The 25,522-nt window shown below is 46.5% G+C and overlaps 1 protein-coding gene across 3 annotated transcripts in view; it reads right to left on the bottom strand.

Moving 5' to 3' along the window:
• Window positions 1-2,689: 2,689 nt before the first annotated feature.
• LOC123768917 (ras-related and estrogen-regulated growth inhibitor) overlaps window positions 2,690-25,522 on the bottom strand; it is a 31,514-nt gene continuing 8,681 nt past the window's right edge. For all 3 annotated transcript variants that reach the window (XM_045759733.2, XM_045759742.2, XM_069317028.1), the window contains exons 2-6: window positions 24,563-24,694; window positions 9,866-9,999; window positions 8,931-9,122; window positions 6,015-6,199; window positions 2,690-3,971 (exon numbers count right to left, since the gene is read on the bottom strand). In XM_045759733.2, coding sequence (XP_045615689.1) covers window positions 3,833-3,971; window positions 6,015-6,199; window positions 8,931-9,122; window positions 9,866-9,999; window positions 24,563-24,694 — 782 coding nt within the window. In that variant the 3' untranslated portion in view covers window positions 2,690-3,832. The remainder of the gene's footprint in view (window positions 3,972-6,014; window positions 6,200-8,930; window positions 9,123-9,865; window positions 10,000-24,562; window positions 24,695-25,522) is intronic.

The raw sequence follows: 25,522 nt of genomic DNA on the forward strand, positions 1-25,522 counted from the left end.
TTCTTCATATATCTGTTGTTAGACATCATTGTTTATGAGGTATATGAAAGGGCACTACACTCAGCCACCCAGGGGCCAGATTCACGAAGCAGTTACGCAAGCACTTACGAACCTGAACATCTTTTCTCAATCTTTAGCGGCTTTGTTTACAATTATAAAACAGTTACTGAGTTCCGAAGCACCAGAAGGCTGTTTATAACAATAACAACAGTTGCTTCTGAAGTTTTAATGCTTGTGAATTGTTTAATATATGTAACCAAAGCCGTCAAAAATTGACGAAAGATGTACACATTCGTAAGTACTTGCGTAACTGCTTCGTCAATCTGGCCCCAGGAAATCAGATCAACCAAAAAGAACTACGAAAGAAAACTTGCCCAAAACACAAAGAAAGATTCAGAGTCGTTGTGTGCCTATATGAGAAGTACAAACCTAAACAAAGGACTCGGTAGGACCCTTAAAATATGAGACTAACCAAACTATAATGGACGACAAATGGGCAGAAGTCACTTAATGAACATTTTACATCAGTGATGACCAGACCACACACTAGAATGTGAAGGGACGACGACGTTTCGGTCCGTCCTGGACCATTCTCAAGTCGATTGTTTATAACAATAGTTATAAACAATCTTATTCTCAAGACCATTCTCACAATTGACTTGAGAATGGTCCAGGACGGACCGAAACGTCGTCGTCCCTTCACATTCTAGTGTGTGGTCTAGGTCATTATACTTTAACCACGTTATTGCGACTCATCGCCTGCATATTTCACATCAGTGTTTACACTAGAAAGTTTAGATGACATCCCGTCACCCACACAAATGTTTCAAGGAGGTAAAGAGAATGAATTTAGGAATATAGCCATAACAAGCGACATAATAAAGAAGAACAGTGACAAACTACAAGACTTGAAAGCCCCAGGTGTGGATGGACTACAAATCCAAAGTCATGAAGGAACTGGCAGAAGAACTATGCCTACCGCTGAAATTACTTTTCACAAAGTCTGTGGACCTAGGGATAGTCCCCCTAGACTGGAAATATGCAAATGTCACCTCTATGCAAATACTTCCTCTTCACAATCGACTTGAGAATAGGTCCAGGACGGACCGAAACGTCGTCGTCCCTTCACCTTCTAGTTTGTGGTCTGGTCAACTTACTTCAGCCACGTTATTGTGACTCATCGCCTGCACGTCACCTCTATTTTCAAAAAAGTCAGAAAGAGCTCAACGGAGAACTACCGTCCAATCAGCTTGACATCACACATCTGCAAGCTCATGGTGAGAATCCTAAGAGAGAGAATCATTCACCATCCTTCAGTGAACAATCTTGTAAAATCGACACAACATGGGTTTGTGAAAAATAGATCCTGCCTTACAAACCTGCTCACATTTTTGGAAACGGTCACCAGCTACTCAAAGGATTTTCGGTGGATGTTGTATACATGGATTGTGCTAAAGCCTTTAATAAGGTACCACATGAAAGACTGGCAAGAAAATTACAGGCCCATGGAATAAATGGAAGAATACTAGAGTGGATAAAACAATAATTAAAACAGAGTGGTGCTAAATGTGAATGAATCTGATTGGAGAAATGTGGTAAGTTGGGTATCACAAGGGTCCATTTTGGGGCCAACCCTTTTAGTCGTATACATCAATGATATAGATGAGAATATTACAAACCACATCATCAAATTTGCAGATGACACAAAGATTTATGGCAAAGTGGGAAATGATAATGATATTGAAGCCTTACAAAGAGATCTGCATAGGACTCCACAAATGATCAGATGACTGGCAATTGCTTTTTAATACTGACAAATGCAAGACCCTGCATGTGGGGCACAACAACCCACACCACAACTACCAAATTATTGGAATTACATTACAGCAGATAAATGAAGAAAGGGACCTTGGAGTTAAAATCCACCACTCAGTTGAAAATTGCACACCAGTCAAAAAGGCGAACCAAACACTTGGAATAATCAAGCATACCTTTGACTTCAAGGAAAATAAGGTAGTGATTAAACTGTATAAATCTCTGGTGCGCCCACATTTGTATTACTGTATCAGAGACCTCATCTTCAGGAGGACACAGCTGCTCTGGAGAAAGTGCAACACCGGGCAACAAAAATCATTCCAGAGCCAAGTCAACTCACGTATCAGGAACGGTTGAGGGTCCACAGGGCTAATAACACTACAAACCAGGCATGACAGGGCGGATCTCTTTGAAACTTTAAAATACTAAACAATTTGGAGGATGTTGATCTGGAAAATATCTTTAAAAGGTCAGATGTAACACAAACAAGGAGCAACGGTTTCAAGTTCAACAAGCCACAATGTCGGACTGAGATTGCTTTTTCAAATGCTTTTTCACCCACAGGGTTATTAACCAATGGAACCGCCTACCCGCCGAAGGCGTAAATGCCAAAACTCTTAAGTACAGGTGGAAAAGATTATATAGGCAAATGGGGGGGAACTTCGACAAGCCGTCGGCTTCCCGTCCTCGTCGAAGTCACTAGTATTAGTGGCTCTCAGGTGAAGTATTATATTATAATGCAGCAGCCCGTGTAACACTTCATCACACGGGTTGTAATATCCACAATTTGTCTCAAGAGAAACGCCTTGCGATAAAGAAGATGTGCTCAACAAAACTGCATCAACGATATTCCTTAGGTTAATGAGCAGACGTATTATATGTAAAGTTTATTACAAAAATATAATCTTAACATGCGCATAGTAACTAATGTTAACAGGAGTGGAAATGGTTTAGGGCGCCCGCGCGTGTGTGGTGAGTTGAGCGCGAACATGGCGGCCTGCCACAGGCGGCGGCTTCACTGTGGCACTGTCGCACATTCCACGCCACATATATTAAAGGAAAACATACTAACGCCTACGGAAAAAAATATCACAGACATTATTAGTCTAATGGACGACACTGCAATACCATTATTTGCTCTCTCGTGTTGGGAGGAGGAAAATCACCACTTTCATATTTCAGAATAAACATTCATACTAGGAAGTATAATTTATGTGTTTAGTTTCGTCCATTAGACTGACAACACGGATGCGTACCAGGTCATAGTGGCACGGGGCCTGAGATGGGACACCAGGTCATAGTGCCACAGAGCCTGGGATTGGCACGAGTTCCAGAGCAGCACAGAGCCCAAGAGAGGCACAGAGCCTGAGATCAGAGCACAGTGGGGACGTCCACTCCCCACAATCTTATTTCACTCTAATAAAAACAACAATGTCAAGGTCCTACACAAATTTCACTTTGTTGACAGCCTGTTGTCTGCCTCCTTCCTCACTCAGTTGGTCTTCAAGTACAAAGACATCCTCTATACATACACACTGTGTTACTCTCCAAAGTGCTAAGAGATTGTGATGGTTTACAGATAAAAAACGGATCACGGAGAGTTCAAGATCAAAGGTCCCCACCACGGAGACTGTTTCTACCAAGAATGTATATAAATTTGCATATCCGGAATACCCAAGTTGTCTAGGATACTACAATACACACAGACACACATTAGTATTTTTTAATAAATAATTCAGCTGCCTAACATCGACTGCTCGCTCATTCTATCACTAAGGAAACATATTGCACTTTTACACTACAGCAGGTCTCCATTTATTATTCTTGAGTATTTCATGAGCATCACAAGGTAAACATCTGTGGTACAGTGTTTCATGAGCATCACAAGGCAAACATCTGTGGTACAGTCAACTCTCCCTTCCTAAAGTTTGTGAACCTTGTGAATTTGAGGTGGAGGTCCGATGTTGAAGGCTGAGTGAGGGACATTTCGAGTGTGTGAGGTGGAGGAGGAGCCATGCTAGAGGCTGAGTGAGGGACGCTTCTTGTCCTTTCTCCTGAGCGTTCTCTTACCCGCCGCCTCCTGCACTATCAGAGTGGGCTTCATCAGCGTCGCCGACGCAGCGTCGGGTCCTCGCCCAATCAGCGAGCCAATCATCCTACAGAAAATAGTCAAAGTAATTTTTGTAATGATAATATTTCGCAAGCTTTTCAATATTTTTGGCCGATTTCCCCATCTCTTTATGTTACATTTTTCTGGAAAAAAACCTCAATAATTGATACTTATGAATATATGAATTGTTCGCAGTGGATTAACGTGAGCTATATGAATTGTGGAGCTCAGTCTCTGAGCCCATTATGTGCCTCTAACTCTTTCCACTTCCACCCACAAGATGGGTATGGGGTGCATAATAAACGAACTAAACTAAAAAAAAACTCGCAGTGGCCAGCTGGGAAATAGTTTCACCCGCAAGGCTACACAAACAAAAATACATTACTTAAAATATTCAAACAAATATTTTGTTTATAAATGTACAGACTAAAATGAGATTAGGGGAATTTTTTTGTAAACAATGTGATTGGTGAACTTTGATTGTGGAGAACAGCCCGTGCTGCAACCCGTCCTCGACTCAAGTCCATCAGCCCGTCCTCCAAACAAAGACCCAAAAGGGATTCCATGCACCCGCCAAACTCAATGTTCATGAATGAAGAACGGTTTACACGACTCACAACTGCTGACATTCGAACACTTCCGGAACAAGTGCTTCACTGACGAATTTTGTTCGAACCACAACGTTATAAATGCTTCACCTATGCATTACCCACAAATACAAATAATCAACAGAACCTAAACATCTAACCAAACCAATGTTTAAATATGCACAATATGCCAAATATAAAGTGATTAATTTATATGAGAAAATTACTAGCTTGAATGAACAACATGTTAAAATTGATGAATGCGTATTTGGGGTCGACCACTGGATGGAATTGACTTGGTCTAAGGACAGGTTGAGGAGAGGAGTAAACTAAACCGTCCTCTCACTCCGAGATATTGATTATTCGATATTAATTATAATATACTTATTATTATACGAACCTATACCTATACCTCTTCATAATTAATTCGTTTTGTCGGGGACAGTCAAGAATTCCGGGTTCAAATCCCGGGCGGGACAAATGTTTTGGAGCATTTCCTATCACCTAATGCACCTATTCACCTAGCAGTTACCCAGGAACTAATCAGTTTGTTGTGGAATTGCATCATGGGGGGGATGGGGTCAGTAGTTCGACCCCGGAGTGGACGGGGACCTTGATATAAGCTTAACATGCATATATATATACACTGGGCTGCCAACCCCCCCCCCCCCGAAATTTACTGCTAGGTGAACAGTACAGCAGGTGAAAGGAAACGTGCCCAACCATATCTGCACCGCCCAGGAGATCGAACCAGAGATCCTCAATTGTGAGTCGAGAACGCATAGTTACTCTCACCTTGTAACCCTTCATACGAATAGGGTTGGAACAGTCTGTTGTGCACCAATTAACCTTTTTAATAATAATAAAACACAGTCCAAGATACGCTGTTGGCCCTCACTTTGTATCATGTACAGTACATGGCCTTCATTACATGTCTGCAGGCGGGCAGACACGCCCCCATCAGCATGAATAATAACCAAACAATCACTAATATCCACCAATAAACTAAGAATAGCCTGGTGGAAACACCCTGGATCAGAGTCGGGTGTATGACCAGCGCCTGACGGACGTGCACACCCCACCGTGGCTCTATCAACACTGACGGCGTGTGCGGGTATTCTTCCCGTGGACACAGGTCACCAGAGACCTCTACTGAACAGAGCCAACAACATATATATATCACCTGAGGCGTGTTTACTTACCACAGACATGAAACCGCCGATAAAGCGCCGCTTGAAATATCATCCTGTGGGATTTATTTACTACACGGTAGCATTCACATCTAAAATGGTACGTTTTATTTATACAAATAATTTTTTTCTTAATACAACTTGATCAACATTATAACTCTCCCTACGGGTAGGTTTTATCTGGCTATAAGTCACCAGGCTGACACTCTCAATAACAGCGACACAATGTCGTTGGTGATTTAGTGGCGTCGACGACGGCCAGTGGATGAGGTGCGCTCAGAAAACAGTGATACAATATTCGAGAGTTCTCACCTGGAAACTGCGACGATGGAAATCCGTCGCTGTCTGGGCAGAGGACGGGTAAGCTGTAGGGACCTTGTTTCCCGCAGGAGTGCCTGAAAGGCCAGTGTGACACCAACGTGGCTCTCTGCGGCACTCACCTCGTAGAACTGGCACCCGTGTTGTAAGGAGAGGGCCTGGCCTTCTTCTACTGACACCTGTAATGATGAAAGCTTGTCAATAAAGTGGTAAACAATCGTAATTTTGTACCAAATATATTTTGTCTTGACACCAGAATAGACCGTGTTTTAGTGCAAGAACGTAAAATATCGGTGTGATCGTCTGTCAGTGAGGGGATTGAAGAGTGTTTTAGTGACATACTAACTACACAGATCATTGTCACTCTTTGTAAAGAAAATTGGTGTAAATCTTGACTTGCTGCTGATTCTGTGTTAGGCCATAATTTATTACTCGTAGCGGCTAATTAATTTATCCCTAAAATGATTTCGGATCGTGTGTGAATTACAGGGGAGAAATCTGAGTATAAAATAGGCTTCAGGGAGACGGAACAGGTACAATTGGTTCGTTTAGCAACCATGCATGATAAGTCATTTCATGAGAGGCTACGCCAATATAACTGGGAACCCAGCAAAACTCGATTGTCTTTGAATTTAAATATTTTTTCATAAATGTTTGCACATTTAGTGCAAAGTTAGTTAGTTTGCACAAATTTACATTAAATTATTTACCTTAGAGAAGGATAATAATAATATAGCATGTAATACATTTAATTATAAACTTTATACTAAAGGTTTAGAAACCACATTTATCAATAATTTTAAATCAGTACAGTTGTCAAATTTAGAATCGGATATTATTCCGGTAACAACCTATACAAACCGCTACAATAAGGGCTGAACTAAACAGGTGTACATCAACAGGTACACCTGCTACAAGTGAGATACACACAATACTGAATTTCAATCACTACAGCCTGGAAAGATTAAACGATTTCAAGGACAGTCCAATACAATAAACAGCTGTTTCCTTCCTCGTGAAATGTAATGTTTCAGACCATATTAAATTACATAAAGTTGTTCAGAAAAATACTGGCGCACCAACTTCAGCAGATTCTGGTCCGACAACAAATAAGGCAGTAATGCCCTTACCTCATTCGTCTTATCACTATTAACTTGGCTAATAATGGCTTTAGGCATTGTATGTAGTAATAGTGGCTTTAGGCATTGTATGTAGTAATAGTGGCTTTAGGCATTATATGTGCTAGCTCTATCTATAAATTCAGCAATATTTGTATCACCTCTTGTATGTATGTACTTTACCTGAATAAACATTTGAATTTGAATTTTGAACTTGAGAATGGTCCAGGACGGACCGAAACGTCGTCGTCTCTTCAATTTCTAGTGTGTGGTTTGGTCAACATATTTCAGCCACGTTATTGTGACTCGTCATCTGCACAAGGCAGTAGTGTTAATGTCGATTGAAATGTTACAAATGTTAAAAGAAAGGCCTTTCAGGACAGTTTGGAGATACAAACCCTTAATTTACAGGTTATGTAACAGACTGTATGAACCTCCCAACTGTATGTAACAGTTGGAAGGTTCACTGAGGGGTGACGTAGGCACCATACACGGCAACGCTGTCACCAGTACGGATGAGAGGCCTGCGAGTGTGACATTATTGCAGGAAGAGATTTTCAGAGCAAGGGATGTAGGGCTGACAAAGGAAGCACTGGCCAAAGTGTAGAGAATATGGACTTCAGAGGAACGGCAGGGCGTCTCAAAGGCAGTACATGGCCTTCATTAGTGCCTTGTAAGAAATGAAACATGGCGTCCACACACAAGCTCTGGGTTGGGGAAGATCCGGAGGCTCCCGACCAGGGGCCAGATTCACGAAGCAGTTACGCAAGTACTTACGAACCTGTCCATCTTTTCTCAATCTTTGGCGGCTTTGTTTACAATTATTAAACAGTTAATGAGATCCGAAGCACCAGGAGGCTGTTTTTAACAATAGCAATTGATTGGGAAGTTTTCATGCTTGTAAACTGTTTAATAAAGGTAACTAAAGGCGTCAAAGATTCAGAAAAGATGTACAGGTTCGTAAGTACTTACGTAGCTGCTTCGTAAAACCTGGGCCCTGAGTCGCAAGGTAATATGATACACAGCATGAAGGCCACGAAGAGTCCAGGTTGAAGCTGACGAAGATGGCTAAGAGTCACTTAACTCCCCGTAGCGCAGTGGTATCACACACGCCCCGCGTTTCGCGAACGATTTGACCAGGGTTCGTATCCAAGCCAGGGAGGATCCACTAAGCGCCAGTCCTTAACTGTTCGCCTCTGTCCACCCAGCAGTGAATAGCTACCTGGTTGTTAAACGATTTGGCGGGTCGTATTCCAGGAGAAATTAAGATTAGGAACCTGCTCGAAACGCTATGCGAGCTTTACAGCTTTACTCTTCTATATATAAATAAAATAAAAAATAAAAACAAACCATTGTTTTTGAAGACTGGTTGCCCTAATGAAAATGGCCTGAATTTGACCTTTCATTTTACGGTCAATACCACTTTCCACTGTTGACCAGACCAACGGACGACGACGTTTCGGTCCGTCCTGGACCATTCTCAAGTCATTATCGACTTGAGAATGGTCCAGGACGGACCGAAACGTCGTCGTCCCTTCACCTTCTAGTGTGTAGTCTGGTCAACATACTTTAGCCACATTATTGGGACTCATCGCCTCCACTTTCCACTACTTATGGAAAGATGAGTAGAAGGATGGATAGATGAATAAATAGACGATAAGCACCTCGCAACTGCTGAGCTCAGTGGAGGATGGTCAGCTGAAGCCACTCGCTGACTCCATGACCCACAACAGTAATATTTGGCCGAAGGAGAGGTGGAGGAGGGGAGAGGGCGGGGGTTATGATGACTCACCTGTCTACCAGGGTCGAGGTCCCTCTTGTTGGCCAGCAGTATAACAGGCACGTAGATGGGGGCCTTGAGGCGCTGGAGGGAGTCGAGGATAGCGCCGGCGTGCCTGAAGGAGGCGGCGTCGTCCACGGAGTACACCACCACGAAGCCTTCGCCCCAGCGGGTGTGTGTCGACGACACGCCCTCGCTCTCGTCCTGCAGCCACGACAGTTGTGGGTTATTATATTGTACGCTTTTACACACACACACACACACACACACACACACACACACACACACACACACACACACACACACACACAGAGTGTGTGTGTGTCAGAGTGGTTGACAACACACACACACAGAGTGGTTCCATTTAGTGTCAGAGTGGTTGACAAATGGAATGCATTAGGAAGTAATGTGGTGGAGGCTGACTCCATACACAGTCACAAGTGTAGATATGATAGAGCCCAATAGGCTCAGGAACCTGTACACCTGTTGATTGACGGTTGAGAGGCGGGACCAAAGAGCCAGAGCTCAACCCCCGCAAGCACAACTAGGTGAGTACACACACACACACACACACACACGGGACGAGGGGAGTGGGGAGAACATGGATGGATAGATGGATGGATACATATATGGATGGAAAGATGAGTAGAGGGATGGATAGATGATAAATAGAGGGATGGAGAGATGAATAGATAGACGATAAATAGAGGGATGGATATAAAGATAGATTGACAGACACATAGAGGGATATATGTATAGATAGATATATACATGAATAGATAGACGGATAGATAGATGAATGGATATGTGTATACAAATATATAGATGGATGAATAGACAGTTGGGAGACAGACATAGACCCGGGCAACACCGGGGACCCTCCCACAGTACTATTTAACACAGAGACAGAGGCGCTGAGACAGAGGAAGAGACAGAACCACCTTTACCTGACGGAGAGAGACGTCCAGGATCTCCACCTCGGAGGTGACGTCGTCCAGGCAGACAGTGTGACGGTACAGGAGGTCAATGGCTCGCCGGTACTCACTGATGTACCGTCGCGTCAGGTACCTCACCGTCAGGGCTGGAATACAAACATACACATATATATATATATACCGCCTAAAGGACAGCGTCCACCAGCCTCACCTCTCCCGCGCTCAGTAGGCGAGGGATAACTACTAAAGATAACAAGGAGATGTGATCGTTGTCAACATTAGAGGGATGATAAATATAAATTGTTTAGCCTCGTACTCCCCCTCCCTCCCTCCCTCCCGCAGAGATGACGAGCTGCCCTTCACCCTCAAACCCCACTGACACAGTACCCCAACCCCCGCCACTGACACAGTACCCCAACCCCCGCCACTGACACAGTACCCCAACCCCCGCCACTGACACAGTACCCCAACCCCCGCCACTGACACAGTACCCCAACCCCCGCCACTGACAAAGTACCCCAACCCCCGCCACTGACACAGTACCCCAACCCCCGCCACTGACAAAGTACCCCAACCCCCGCCACGGACACAGTACCCCAACTCCCGCCACTGACACAGTACCCCAACCCCCGCCACTGACACAGTACACCAACCCCCGCCACTGACACAGTACACCAACCCCCGCCACTGACACAGTACCCCAACCCCCGCCACTGACACAGTACCCCAACCCCCGCCACTGACACAGTACACCAACCCCCGCCACTGACACAGTACACCAACCCCCGCCACTGACACAGTACCCCAACCCCCGCCACTGACACAGTACCGCAACCCCCGCCACTGACACAGTACCCCAACCCCCGCCACTGACACAGTACCCCAACCCCCGCCACTGACACAGTACCCCAACCCCCGCCACTGACACAGTACCCCAACCCCCGCCACGGACACAGTACCCCAACCCCCGCCACTGACACAGTACCCCAACCCCCGCCACGGACACAGTACCCCAACCCCTGCCACTGACACAGTACCCCAACCCCCGCCACTGACACAGTACCGCAACCCCCGCCACTGACAAAGTACCCCAACCCCCACTTTCGTCATGTTTCACAGTTTGTTTGCAGGTGTTAGTGTAACTGTTTGTGTATTTACTTGTTATGCCTGCAGGGTAAGTGATGACTTACGTCGTAAGTGATGTAAGTCACCTCCACTGTGCAGAGGAGGCTCGTCAGTGACACTGGGCTGTAGTTAATTGCCTCTTCCCTATTTTCTTGTAAATTGGTGTCACATTTGCCTTCTTCCAGCAGTTGGGCAACTCTCCCTCTGTTGTTTAAGTTGTTTAAGATTCAGCTACTTGGAACAAAAGATTCCAAGTAGCACGGGTTATGGTGAGCCCGTAGTGGACTTACCTGGCACAGGAGCGGGGCTGTAACTGTGCTCCCTCCCTCTCCCTCTGTCAGTGACTCATTAAAGATCAATGGTAGAGGTATGCTGAGGGCCTGTGCTGCTTCTTTTAATATCCATGGTGATATGTTATCTGGTCCAATAGCTTTAGTTTCGTCTAGAGATGCTAGTTGTTCTTCACTTCCTCCGTTGTTACCTCAATATTTAACAGTCTCTTCATCTCAGGCTCGCCCGCCTTCTAGTACTGGAAGGTGTTCAGGCTCAGGGGTGAACACTCCATGGAAGCTGGCGTTGAGTTCTTTTCCAATTTCTTTATCATTTCCTGTATATTCACCTCGCCTTTTTCGTAATCTAGTCCCTTGGTCGTTAAGTAAACAACAAAAACCATAACAAAAACCTTGGTCTTGGAACAAAAACCACCTAATTATCGCAGGGGACTTTAATATTGACCTCTGCGAGCCAGAACACCCTACTGCTGTTAGCTTCCTCAACTGTATGAATTCCTGCTTCCTCATACCCTTAATCACTAGACCTACTAGAATCACTGATAGCACTGCCACGACTCTAGATCACATCTGGACAAACATAACCTCTCCGCTTACTTCAGGTATAATCACCGATAGCACTACAGACCATTACCCCACATTTCTCTTAACTAACATTAGCAAACCACCTCTTGAGTCAAGAGAGATACGTTTTAGACTGCACAATGAAACTGCTATAGACAATTTTATAACTGCTGCTGATAATGTCAACTGGGAGTCCGAGTTAGGTAACATAGAGGACATCAACCTAGCAGTGCAATCTTTTCTTAAAAAAACTCTTAGCCTTTATAATACCCACTGTCCTATGCTTACAAAACAAGACACAACCAAAAGGCTCAACAATCCCTGGCTTACAAAGGGAATACTTAAATCTATTAATAAAAAACATGACCTTGAGAAGAAGTATAGGTTAGGAATTGTCTCCAAAGAATTCTCAAAGAATTACTCATTATTGCTATCTAAGATAATTAGACGAGCCAAAACTAAATACTACGAAGATAAATTTACCCAAATAAAGAGCAACATTAAACAAAGTTGGAGCACAATTTCACAAATATTGGGATCAAAGAAATCTTTAAATAACAAACCGACTCTCCTGTCTAATAATGATGGTCAGCTTTCAGCCTCTGATTCTGCTATTGAGTTCAATAGGTTCTTCTCTTCCATTGGTTCATCCCTTGCAAATGATATTCCATCTTCCAGTACTGACATTAAGGACTATCTTACAGGTAACTATCCACAGTCTCTGTACCTAAAGCCTATTAACTCAACTGACGTCAATGAGATAATCCTTTCCCTTAAAACCAAGTCTGGTGCCCTTGAGGAGATACCAACTTTAATTTACAAAAAAGCCTCCAGATCTTTAGCCCCTGCTATTGCTTTGCTCTTCAACAAGTCACTTGAACTCCAAACCTTTCCAGATATTCTAAAAAAAGCGAGAGTAACCCTTGTCCACAAATGTGGTGATCCCACAGATGTTAACAACTACAGACCTATATCAATCCTGCCAAACTTGTCAAAAATTTTTGAAAAACTAATCTATAAGCAGCTTTACTCATATCTAGCCAAACTCAATATACTTAGCCCTTGCCAATATGGCTTCAGACCCAAAAAAAGCACTAACGATGCACTTATTAGTATGCTTAACTCGATTCATACAGCTCTTGATAAAAAGGAGTTCCCTGTTGGGTTATTTGTGGACCTGCGTAAAGCTTTTGATACTGTCAACCACCAAAACCTTCTTCTTAAATTACATCATTATGGAGTCAGAGGACACTCCCTACAATACCTCAAATCCTACCTTACTGACAGGCTCCAATATGTTTCTGTGAATAATGCAATTTCTCCCACCCTACCCATCAACATTGGTGTTCCTCAGGGCAGCATACTTGGCCCTCTCCTCTTTCTCATCTACATTAATGACCTTCCAAATGCCTCCCAACACCTCAAACCAATTCTATTTGCTGACGACACAACCTTCATTTACTCCAGTCCTGACCCCCTTGCTCTAAATGCCACAGTAAATACTGAGTTAAATAAAGTCCATCTTTGGCTAACTGCCAACAAACTTCACCCTTAACATTGACAAAACTTTCTATATTCTGTTTGGCAATAAATCCTCTAGTCAAATAAATCTCAAAATAAACAATACCCAAATTTGTAACAAATTAGATGGCAAATTCCTTGGCATTCTCATTGACCACAAGCTGAATTTCCAAGGGACACATTCTAAATATATCAAAAAAAGTTTCAAAAACTGTGGGCATTCTTTCTAAGATCAGATATTATGTACCACGCCCTGCCCTGGTGACTCTCTATTACTCCCTTATCTATCCATATCTCAACTATGGTATTTGTGCTTGGGGCTCTACTACCCAAAATCACTTACGTCCTCTAATTACTCAACACAAAGCTGCTATTAGGACAATATCCAACTACTGGCCCCAGACATCACTCGGTACCCCTACTCAAATCTCTGAATATGTTAGACATTAAGTCACTGCACATTCTCTCATGTGTATTATACATATATAAAACGCTAAACTATAATGTCAATCCTGATCTCAAAAGCTTCATAGAAGGTTGTAACAGAACCCATGAGCACCACACCAGAAATAAATACAGTTTTGATATTCCTAGAATACGACTTAATCAAACTAGAAATGCTCTACAAATCAAGGGACCCAGAATGTGGAATGACCTTCCCAACCATGTTAAAGACTGTACCTCTCTCAACCAGTTTAAGTTAAAAACGAAGCTATACCTAATAAATTCCCTGTAACCTACCTTACCCTTCTATTGTCAACCAATGTCTGTTTTTCTTTAAAGAGCGCTGTTTGTCGACTTAATTGTATTTGTGCTGCTTTTTCATCTATGTTTTCATTTCTTGTTTTCATTCTACTCATTATGCTCAATTAGTATTAAGCTTGTCATTTAAGTTTATCATGCCCGAAACGCTTTGCGTAATAGTGGCTTTAGGCATTGTATGTACTAGCTCTACCTATAAGTCAACCAATCTTTGTAAAAATTTATTGTATGTATGTACCTTACCTAAATAAATTATTTTATTTTTTATTTTTTTTATTAAGTGCCATTTTCCTTCTTATATGACTATGTAGGAGCTTAGGTTGTTTGTATGTTTTAGAAGCAATACCATTTTCATAGTGTTTTCCACCTTTTTATATTTTATGTATTCATTCCTAGCTCTGTTGCATCTATTCCAGTTTCCTTCTGTCTTTTGACTCCTGTATTACTGCCACTCCCGCTTTTCGTTATTGCTTCTTGACATTGTCTACTGAACCATGGGTTATTATATTCTCTACTACACTCCCCCCCTTATTGTTCGCATGAATCTCTCTTCTGCCTCTTTGCACCTATGTTTGAATTGATCCAACATTTCCTGGACTGTTTCCCTCTATTAAGTTCTTCCTCCCGTTGTACATTTCCAGATACTTTCTTACTCTCGTGTAAGCTTCTCTTCTATGCTCTACTGTATGTGGGTGTGCATGTATGTGTGTATTTACTATTTGTGCCTGCAGGATCCAGCTCTCCTGCGAGAGGGGGAGAGAGAGAGAGAGAGAGAGAGAGAGAGAGAGAGAGAGAGAGAGAGAGAGAGAGAGAGAGAGAGAGAGAGAGAAAGAGAGAGAGAGAGAGAGAGAGAGAGAGAGAGAGAGAGAGAGAGAGAGAGAGAGAGAGAGAGAGAGAGAGAGAGAGAAAGAGAGAGAGAAAGAGAGAGAGAGAGAGAGAGAGAGAGAGAGAGAGAGAGAGAGAGAGAGAGAGAGAGAGAGAGAGAGAGAGAGAGAGAGAGAGAGAGAGAGAGAAAGAGAGAGAGAGAAAGAGAGAGAGAGAGAGAGAGAGAGAGAGAGAGAGAGAGAGAGAGAGAGAGAGAGAGAGAGAGAGAGAGAGAGAGAGAGAGAGAGTGAGAGAGAGTATGTGTGTAATTAAATTACCTAAGTGTAGTTACAGGATGAGAGCTACGCTCGCGGTGTCACGTCTTCCCAGTACTCTTTCTCATATAACATTTTTGTGTATATGAATGTGCTTGTGCTTGTACTCCCCTTAGTTGTGCGTGTAGGGATTGAACTTCGGTTCTTTGGTTCCGCCTCTCAACTGTCAATCAACTTTTGTACAGGTTCCTGAGCCTCTTGGGCTCTATTATATCTACACTTGAAACTGTGTATGGAGTCTGCAATAACCGGACACATATGGTGGTGGCACAGGGTAGCCTCACTACATGACTCACACAGCAGGTGTCCGGGGACACGGGTGGCACCAGGCACAGGCACCAGGTGGCGTGCCGTTGTCAGGAAATGATGGTCGTGGCGGCTGACATTGACAACACCCGGATGTGTGCTATGGGCAAAGGTTGCTGCGGCGCTCCAAGATGGCGCCGTGTGGCCACATATGGCGGTGGCTGCTGACTCATCACGCGCCAGCTCAGCTTAGATCGTAGCTACTGACTCATCACACACACGATATATGATGAACAGGCTCTAGTCTTCACGAAATCCGCCACAATAATCTCCACGAACAACGTTCTGGGTTATTAGAAGAGTGGGAATGACCCATAACGGTCTCGCAAACATTCAAATTCAAATTCAAATTTGTATTCAGGTAAAATTTCTTTTTTTTCGGTTTTCATGTGTATAAAATTTTGAAGTTGTTTCTATGTGTATATATAAGGTGAGGGCACATGAGTGATGGAGCCATGTGGAGGTGAAAGTGATGACATGTGGCCACATAGCTGCCAGGGCGGCTATGTGGCCACACTAATGTTGGCTGCCTGGTTACCCTAGCTTTAGTCATTGATGTCTTCTGAAGCCTAGTGGCTCCTAATCCCTGGCCATGTTTTGTTAAAGTCTTATCCATAATGTAGAGTTGAGCTGCTGATTAACACACTGGATTTCAATTAAATTATAACATGTATCGTCACTTGACTGGGGACACATGGCCCCCAGGAGGAGGATACTGGGCCCCTGAAGGAAGACATTGTAGTGTCTTATACAAACATTTACTCAGACCTACAAGAATGATGAAAAGGCAATGCGGGATATAATGGTCAGGAATGGTAAACAGTGCAGTGATAAAGAAGAGATTCTTCCTATCATTATTATAACAAACCTCTACAGCTTCCCTTATTATGAGGGAAGCTGTAGAGGTTTGAGGGAAGCTTGGTGCCTTCTGTAGAGGCTGTAGGGGGAAGCTTGGTGCCTTCTGTACAGGTTTGAGGGAAGCTTGGTGCATTCTGTAGAGGCTGTAGAGGGAAGCTTGGTGCCTTCTTTTGATAATTACTTACTTCCCTCGTTGTGAGAAATAACATTTCTGTCTCCTCTGACAAGTTGAGGTGTACCAATGTAGTATATCAATACAAGTGCAATTCTGGAGACGCTGTTGACCAAACCACACACTAGAAAATGAAGGGACGACGACGTTTCGGTCCGTCCTGGACCATTCTCAAGTCGATTGTGGAGACTATTACGGGCTCACCATAGCCCGTGCTACATGGACACTTCGTTCTGAGTAGCTTAATCTAAAACAACAACATTCTGGGGACTGTGCACTCCGAAAGGTATGCTATATTGGACATACAGCGAGTACTCTGAGTAGACGTCTTATACTTCACGTGCAGGAAGGAGGCATTAAACAATATTACTCTCAACACCACAATACCATCCTGCATCGTTAGGACATAGTGAAGGACAGCACAATAATCACATGCACTAACGATCGTAGGAGGCTCCGAATACTTGAGGCTGTGTTTATTCAAGAGAGAGAGAGAACTATCACTGTGAAAGCGCCAAGCCTTTATGACTATATAGCACTGCGAAGGGGTTAGAATAAGGATTTGGGGATGGAACCAGGGGAAGGAATGGTGCCCAACCACTTGGACGGCCGGGGATTGAACGCTGACATGCATGAATTAGGTCGGCTCGTAATCAATATTCAGGTGAACTTGACTTCAAGCATCTTATTTGATGGCCCTCCAGTGATCCAGAGGGAAGATAGCAGACCCAGAAGACAACTAATTGACGGAGTTATACAGTAATCACCTCGCCCTATTCTTCGTCGCTCTCTATTATTAAGTCTATAGCTCTTAGCTCTTAGTCTATAGCTCTTAGCTCTTAGTCTATAGCTCTTAGCTCTTAGTCTACAGCTCTGAGTGTATTCCTGAAGATGTCACATTGCTGACGAAATGTCGAACAATAAAATGGAAAGATTAAGTGATTTAGTGTTCACTCTCCAGATGGTAAAAGATGCTTGCATAGCATGGAAAATATCCATAAGAAAATGAACAATAATTAAAATACTGTTTTGTATACCTGAACGGAGAAAGGAGAATCCAAACTAAAGTGTTCTACAAAGTTTCTAACCTGCAGTCTTATCTCTCATATACTCGGAAGAGGTGGGACCTGCTGCATGGGTGACAGCTTCTCCCCCGTACGTGAAGTGTACGTGAGAAGTGTACTTTCTCAACCTACCCTGGCTTTGCGCCCTGGAGAGGCCACTCCAGACCGACAACCAGAGCGTAACTCCATAGTCTCCTGAGACTGATCGATGTCCTGAGACTACTACTTCCTCTCACCCAAAATCCATAAACAGATCTCGCCACTATTCGTTAGGCATCCGAATATAGCGGATAACGACAAGTGTTGACAGCGAACTCAAGAAGCATTTGGATATACTTTGGTCGTTTATCCAGGGACAGAGGAAACCCAGAGAGGACTCTACAGGAAGAAAGCGAAAAAAAAAAAACTTTCCACACTATAGAGGTGGGACCGTCTGAGGACCAGACAACAGCAGAGTCCCCCCTCCAGGATATATATATATATATATATATATATATATATATATATATATATATATATATATATATATATATATATATATATATATATATATAATATATATATATATATATATTCACGTCTTTTTCTTTTGTTGATATTTGCGACACCCGGAAGTAAGAGAACAGCTGGGTGAAAAATCGACTTGAAGTGAGGTCACGGAGTGAAGTCACGAGTTGGGGCCACGAACTGAGGTCAGGGTCAGTGTTGCCAACGGCCTGCCTAGTGTCAGCGAAGGTTAGTTCCGTGGGCAGGCCCAGGGAGGCTCACAGTGGTTCTGTTCACACACTCACAGTACAACTGTGTCCTTCATCACCACTATGACTACCGCTCAACGGACATAGTCGCGTACAGCTACCATGTACGTTGTACAGGGTGGTCAAAAGTTTATATACCCATGCTCATTCAATTTGTTCCTCTCCAGGGAAGAAGTATTCACCGTAGGGCTTGTAATGACTAAACAGCGTTACCACAAGGAGAGGGGGGACTTGTGGGACCCCGCCGGCCTCCAGTACCCAACGTTCAACTGATTCGACGTCGAGCCAACGCCGGTCTTGGACACTGTGCCCAATGGGGCGGTGCTTAACGCACTCGGTTCACAGCCAATTGGAACCAGAGTTTCCGGGTCAGTTTGGGCACATTTTCTACCGGAGACTTAGGTAAATGTTGTGGGTTACATCTTAAGGATTATGAGTCGCCGTGAGAGATAATCAAATATACATATTGATTACCTCAATATGTATGATGATATGTAGAGATTCATTTTCATAAATCTCTGGTGCGCCCCCATCTGGATTATTGCATCCAGACATGGAGACAACATCTTCAGGAGGACACAGCTGCTCTGGAGAAGGTGCAACACCGGGCAACAAAAATCCTTCCAGAGCTAAGTCAACTCGTGTATCAGACACGGTAGAGGGCCACAGGGCTAACAACACTGCCAACCAGGCATGACAGGGCGGATCGCGCTGAAACTTTTAAAATACTAAACAATTTGGAGGATGTTGATCCGGAAAATGTCTTCAACAGGTCAGATGTAACACAAACAAGGAGCAACGGGTTCAAGCTCAACAAGCCACAATGCCGGACTGAGAACAGGAGATGCTTTTTCACCCACAGGGTTACTAATCCGTGGAACCGCCTACCCGCCGAAGCCGTATATGCCAAATCTCTGTTAAATGTTAAAATCCAACTAGAAAAGGGGAAAATCAGGGGAAATGGGGAGAAATTTGACAAGCCGCCGGCTTCCTGTCCTCTAGGAGGCCACGAGTGTTAGTGACCCTCAGGTAAATTCAGGTTAAGAGACGTGAAGAACCTTGAATTCTTATACAAAATGGATGTGTCGCCAGAGGTCCCCCAGCCCTCTACACTCACAGTATAATTAGTTGTAATATGCACCAACACCGAAATTTAAAGTTAAAATTGGGATCGCTTGTTCCTTGGTCAGTCAGTCTCCTGGCTGTTTGTTCCCTGGTCAGTCAGTCTCCTGGCTGCTTGTTCCTTGGTCACCCAGTCTCCTGCCTGCTTGTTCCTTGGTCACTCAGTCTCCTGGCTGCTTGTTCCCTGGTCAGTCAGTCTCCTGGCTGCTTGTTCCTTGGTCACTCAGTCTCCTGGCTGCTTGTTCCTTGGTCACTCAGTCTCCTGGCTGCTTGTTCCTTGGTCACTCAGTCTCCTGGCTGTTTGTTCCCTGGTCAGTCAGTCTCCTGGCTGCTTGTTCCCTGGTCAGTCAGTCTCCTGGCTGCTTGTTCCCTGGTCAGTCAGTCTCCTGGCTGCTTGTTCCCTGGTCAGTCAGTCTCCTGGCTGCTTGTTCCCTGGTCAGTCAGTCTCCTGGCTGCTTGTTCCCTGGTCAGTCAGTCTCCTGGCTGCTTGTTCCCTGGTCAGTCAGTCTCCTGGCTGCTTGTTCCCTGGTCAGTCAGTCTCCTGGCTGCTTGTTCCCTGGTCAGTCAGTCTCCTGGCTGCTTGTTCCCTGGTCAGTCAGTCTCCTGGCTGCTTGTTCCCTGGTCAGTCAGTCTCCTGGCTGCTTGTTCCCTGGTCAGTCTCCTGGCTGTTTGTTCCCTGGTCAGTCAGTCTCCTGGCTGTTTGTTCCCTGGTCAGTCAGTCTCCTGGCTGCTTGTTCCCTGGTCAGTCTCCTGGCTGCTTGTTCCCTGGTCAGTCAGTCTCCTGGCTGCTTGTTCCTTGGTCAGTCAGTCTCCTGGCTGCTTGTTCCCTGGTCGCCACTCTCCTGGCTGCTTGTTCCTTGGTCAGTCAGTCTCCTGGCTGCTTGTTCCCTGGTCGCCACTCTCCTGGCTGCTTGTTCCTTGGTCAGTCAGTCTCCTGGCTGCTTGTTCCCTGGTCGCCACTCTCCTGGCTGCTTGTTCCCTGGTCAGTCAGTCTCCTGGCTGCTTGTTCCTTGGTCAGTCAGTCTCCTGGCTGCTTGTTCCCTGGTCGCCACTCTCCTGGCTGCTTGTTCCTTGGTCAGTCAGTCTCCTGGCTGCTTGTTCCCTGGTCGCCACTCTCCTGGCTGCTTGTTCCCTGGTCAGTCAGTCTCCTGGCTGCTTGTTCCTTGGTCAGTCAGTCTCCTGGCTGCTTGTTCCCTGGTCGCCACTCTCCTGGCTGCTTGTTCCCTGGTCAGTCAGTCTCCTGGCTGCTTGTTCCCTGGTCGCCACTCTCCTGGCTGCTTGTTCCTTGGTCAGTCAGTCTCCTGGCTGCTTGTTCCCTGGTCGCCACTCTCCTGGCTGCTTGTTCCCTGGTCAGTCAGTCTCCTGGCTGCTTGTTCCCTGGTCGCCACTCTCCTGGCTGCTTGTTCCTTGGTCAGTCAGTCTCCTGGCTGCTTGTTCCCTGGTCGCCACTCTCCTGGCTGCTTGTTCCCTGGTCAGTCAGTCTCCTGGCTGCTTGTTCCTTGGTCAGTCAGTCTCCTGGCTGCTTGTTCCCTGGTCGCCACTCTCCTGGCTGCTTGTTCCTTGGTCAGTCAGTCTCCTGGCTGCTTGTTCCCTGGTCGCCACTCTCCTGGCTGCTTGTTCCTTGGTCAGTCAGTCTCCTGGCTGCTTGTTCCCTGGTCGCCACTCTCCTGGCTGCTTGTTCCTTGGTCAGTCAGTCTCCTGGCTGCTTGTTCCCTGGTCGCCACTCTCCTGGCTGCTTGTTCCCTGGTCAGTCAGTCTCCTGGCTGCTTGTTCCTTGGTCAGTCAGTCTCCTGGCTGCTTGTTCCCTGGTCGCCACTCTCCTGGCTGCTTGTTCCTTGGTCAGTCAGTCTCCTGGCTGCTTGTTCCCTGGTCGCCACTCTCCTGGCTGCTTGTTCCCTGGTCAGTCAGTCTCCTGGCTGCTTGTTCCTTGGTCAGTCAGTCTCCTGGCTGCTTGTTCCCTGGTCGCCACTCTCCTGGCTGCTTGTTCCCTGGTCAGTCAGTCTCCTGGCTGCTTGTTCCCTGGTCGCCACTCTCCTGGCTGCTTGTTCCTTGGTCAGTCAGTCTCCTGGCTGCTTGTTCCCTGGTCGCCACTCTCCTGGCTGCTTGTTCCCTGGTCAGTCAGTCTCCTGGCTGCTTGTTCCTTGGTCAGTCAGTCTCCTGGCTGCTTGTTCCCTGGTCGCCACTCTCCTGGCTGCTTGTTCCTTGGTCAGTCAGTCTCCTGGCTGCTTGTTCCCTGGTCGCCACTCTCCTGGCTGCTTGTTCCCTGGTCAGTCAGTCTCCTGGCTGCTTGTTCCCTGGTCGCCACTCTCCTGGCTGCCTATTGCAACAACTGATGTATGTTACCAACTAACAGAAGTAGTCAGCAGTCTTACAATGCCGCTCTAGGAATTATGAAATCAGACACTTGGTGTAAGACATTTTCCCGCGTTCCGTAGCGTAGCCTGTTGGCGGTCTTCCACCCAGAGCCGTGTTGGCGGTCTTCCACCCAGAGCCGTGTTGGCGGTCTTCCACCCAGAGCCGTGTTGGCGGTCTTCCACCCAGAGCCGTGTTGGCGGTCTTCCACCCAGAGCCGTGTTGGCGGTCTTCCACCCAGAGCCGTGTTGGCGGTCTTCCACCCAGAGCCGTGTTGGCGGTCTTCCACCCAGAGCCGTGTTGGCGGTCTTCCACCCAGAGCCGTGTTGGCGGTCTTCCACCCAGAGCCGTGTTGGCGGTCTTCCACCCAGAGCCGTGTTGGCGGTCTTCCACCCAGAGCCGTGTTGGCGGGCTTCCACCCAGAGCCGTGTTGGCGGGCTTCCGCCCAGAGCCGTGTTGGCGGTCTTCCACCCAGAGCCGTGTTGGCGGTCTTCCACCCAGAGCCGTGTTGGCGGGCTTCCGCCCAGAGCCGTGTTGGCGGGCTTCCACCCAGAGCCGTGTTTGCGGGCTTCCACCCAGAGCCGTGTTGGCGGGCTTCCACCCAGAGCCGTGTTGGCGGGCTTCCGCCCAGAGCCGTGTTGGCGGGCTTCCACCCAGAGCCGTGTTGGCGGGCTTCCACCCAGAGCCGTGTTGGCGGGCTTCCACCCAGAGCCGTGTTGGCGGGCTTCCACCCAGAGCCGTGTTGGCGGGCTTCCACCCAGAGCCGTGTTGGCGGGCTTCCACCCAGAGCCGTGTTTGCGGGCTTCCACCCAGAGCCGTGTTGGCGGGCTTCCACCCAGAGCCGTGTTGGCGGGCTTCCACCCAGAGCCGTGTTTGCGGGCTTCCACCCAGAGCCGTGTTGGCGGGCTTCCACCCAGAGCCGTGTTGGCGGGCTTCCACCCAGAGCCGTGTTGGCGGGCTTCCACCCAGAGCCGTGTTGGCGGGCTTCCACCCAGAGCCGTGTTGGCGGGCTTCCACCCAGAGCCGTGTTGGCGGGCTTCCACCCAGAGCCGTGTTGGCGGGCTTCCACCCAGAGCCGTGTTGGCGGGCTTCCACCCAGAGCCGTGTTGGCGGGCTTCCGCCCAGAGCCGTGTTGGCGGGCTTCCACCCAGAACCGTGTTGGCGGGCTTCCACCCAGAGCCGCGTTGGCTGGCTTCCGCCCAGAGCCGCGTTGGCGGGCTTCCACCCATAGCCGTGTTGGCGGGCTTCCACCCAGAGCCGTGTTGGCAGGCTTCCACCCAGAGCCGTGTTGGCAGGCTTCCACCCAGAGCCGTGATGCCGGCAGACTCCACCCGTGGCGGGAGGCTGTACATCCTCACCTTATGTGGCGCAGACCTGCGTGAGTCACACTCCTTATGAAGGCACCCTTAACCTTGTCATCCTGTTTACGCCCACATATTCTCTCCCGCTCCCCACGCCCACACCCCACACCCCCTTCCCAACACCCACCCATGAGATAACAATGTCTTCCTCTTCTGCAGAACGAATGGGAAGTAACTGAGATAATGGAAGCTGAGAAGCAGTATAATGGTCGCGGGCCTCACCATAAGGGGCGAGGAGCGCCGAGGTCCCTGCTGGAGATAAAGGGGTCCAGGTACCTTGTGACACAGTGTAGATTATTGCTCCTTGGGATGTCCCATGACCTGTGCTTGCTGGATAGTAGAGTAAACCTGTTCTACGGTACACCCCTAGAAGGGGGTCAACACTGCACCATCACCCACCACCCTCACCCTCCTGACATGAAGTATACCTAGGTCATAAAAGTATTTGTGTGTACGTCTGATACCATACGACTTGTGTAAAGGAGGAAATGTATATGTTTATCTCTCAGAATGTTCGGTAATATGTTTATTGTTTGTGATGTGTGTCTATGTATATATTAACACAATGTACTGAACGGGCGAGGATAGCTTGAGCTACCTCATCCCTTTCTGTGTATTTTACCTCAATAAACTTATTTCAATTTCAATTTCCTGACATGACAGTGGCAGTAGCGGGCTGTTAACACCACAGGTTGAGAGTGTGTCACAAAGACGTGCCCAAAGATGTTACCCATCTTGGATTGCTAATGGGATCTCTTAACAAATTAAAAATGAAAATACACAATTAAAGACGAATAGTCAATATCATTGTTTCAAAAAATACATTTAACCACCGGTTATGAACGAAATATTACAATAATTTGCATTTATAAATATTGCCCAAATAAAGGTATTATATTTTTGATTGAGTACACCGTGTACTTGTAAGGACATGGTCATGGCATTACACCCTTGAGCCAGGCGGCGCGTAGGCTGTCAGTCAGGGATATTGTGGAACACTATTTATAGTTCATTGAAATCACACACCCACAGGACAAGAGCTCCCTGCCCCCCTCCCACACCCACAGGACAAGAGCTCCCTGCCCCCCTCCCATACCCACAGGACAAGAGCTCCCTGCCCCCCTCCCACACCCACACCCACAGGAGCTCCCTGCCCCCCCCCCCTCCCATACCCACAGGACAAGAGCTCCCTGCCCCCCTCCCACACCCACACCCACAGGAGCTCCCTGCCCCCTCCCACACCCACACCCACAGGAGCTCCCTGCCCCCCCCCCACCCACAGGACGACAACAGTTAACACGCTGGCTGAGTGACTCACCGGACTTGCCGACGCCCTGCGCCCCAAGCACAACAATTCTGATCCTGGGCAGCTGGTGGTACCTGGGGCGGCCGTGGAGGCCTGGAGACGCGGAGGGCATCTTGTCTCTCTCCTCCCCACGCACCTTCTCTCCTGTAGGGGCAAGGAACACACCGTCACGTCAAGCTAAGACTCACATTGCGGCCACTCCAGGCAATACCAATCAGACATATATGATCACGGCCCATTAGAACAACATTCCTGGTACCTATGATGCCTATATATCACATTAAAAGAGAAGCTCCATAATAAGGGGTTGAGACAGAGGTGGCGTGGTGGCTCACAGGCCATGAGAACCTCGCTGACTCACAGCTTTACGAAGCAACTCATCCAGTGCCTTGATAAAAAGTTTATGTTACTCTTATGTTTGAATTAGTTTATATGATAGGCTTTGAACGAGGCTAATTATACTTTACCTCTTACATATTTTATTAATTGATGAAGTACAATACTCATTGTCCTAAATTGATGCATTGTATAACATTTGTGTAAGTGCGAAAATCATTGAAGCAAGACTGGGTATCGAACCAGCGACCTGATGAATACCAACACGGCACAGTTGGTGTTTATCAACCCTAGGCCACGAAATATTTAAAGTTATAATACCTGGGACCCTACTGCGTCCATTAAGCAACCCGTAATCCTAAGGTTTCCCAACGACAAGAAACTGTCGTACTAAAGTGCCCTAATCCTAATCTACCAGAGGACCCAAAACAGAAAACGGGACAGTGTAAATTTTGCAAGCCCCTGCCGTTCTCTAGTACGACAATTTTTGGCCTTAGGTAGAGTGTACGTCAAAATGCAAAGTTCTATTAAGAGGACGGGTTGCACTGAGAAGGATTCAGCGCGGCTAGTGTTACCAGGTCGCTGGTTCGATACCCCGTCGTGCTCCAATGATTTTTGCATGACTAACGTTAATGT

This window comes from Procambarus clarkii, chromosome 86, assembly GCF_040958095.1.
Source record: "Procambarus clarkii isolate CNS0578487 chromosome 86, FALCON_Pclarkii_2.0, whole genome shotgun sequence".
Lineage (NCBI taxonomy): Eukaryota > Metazoa > Arthropoda > Malacostraca > Decapoda > Cambaridae > Procambarus > Procambarus clarkii.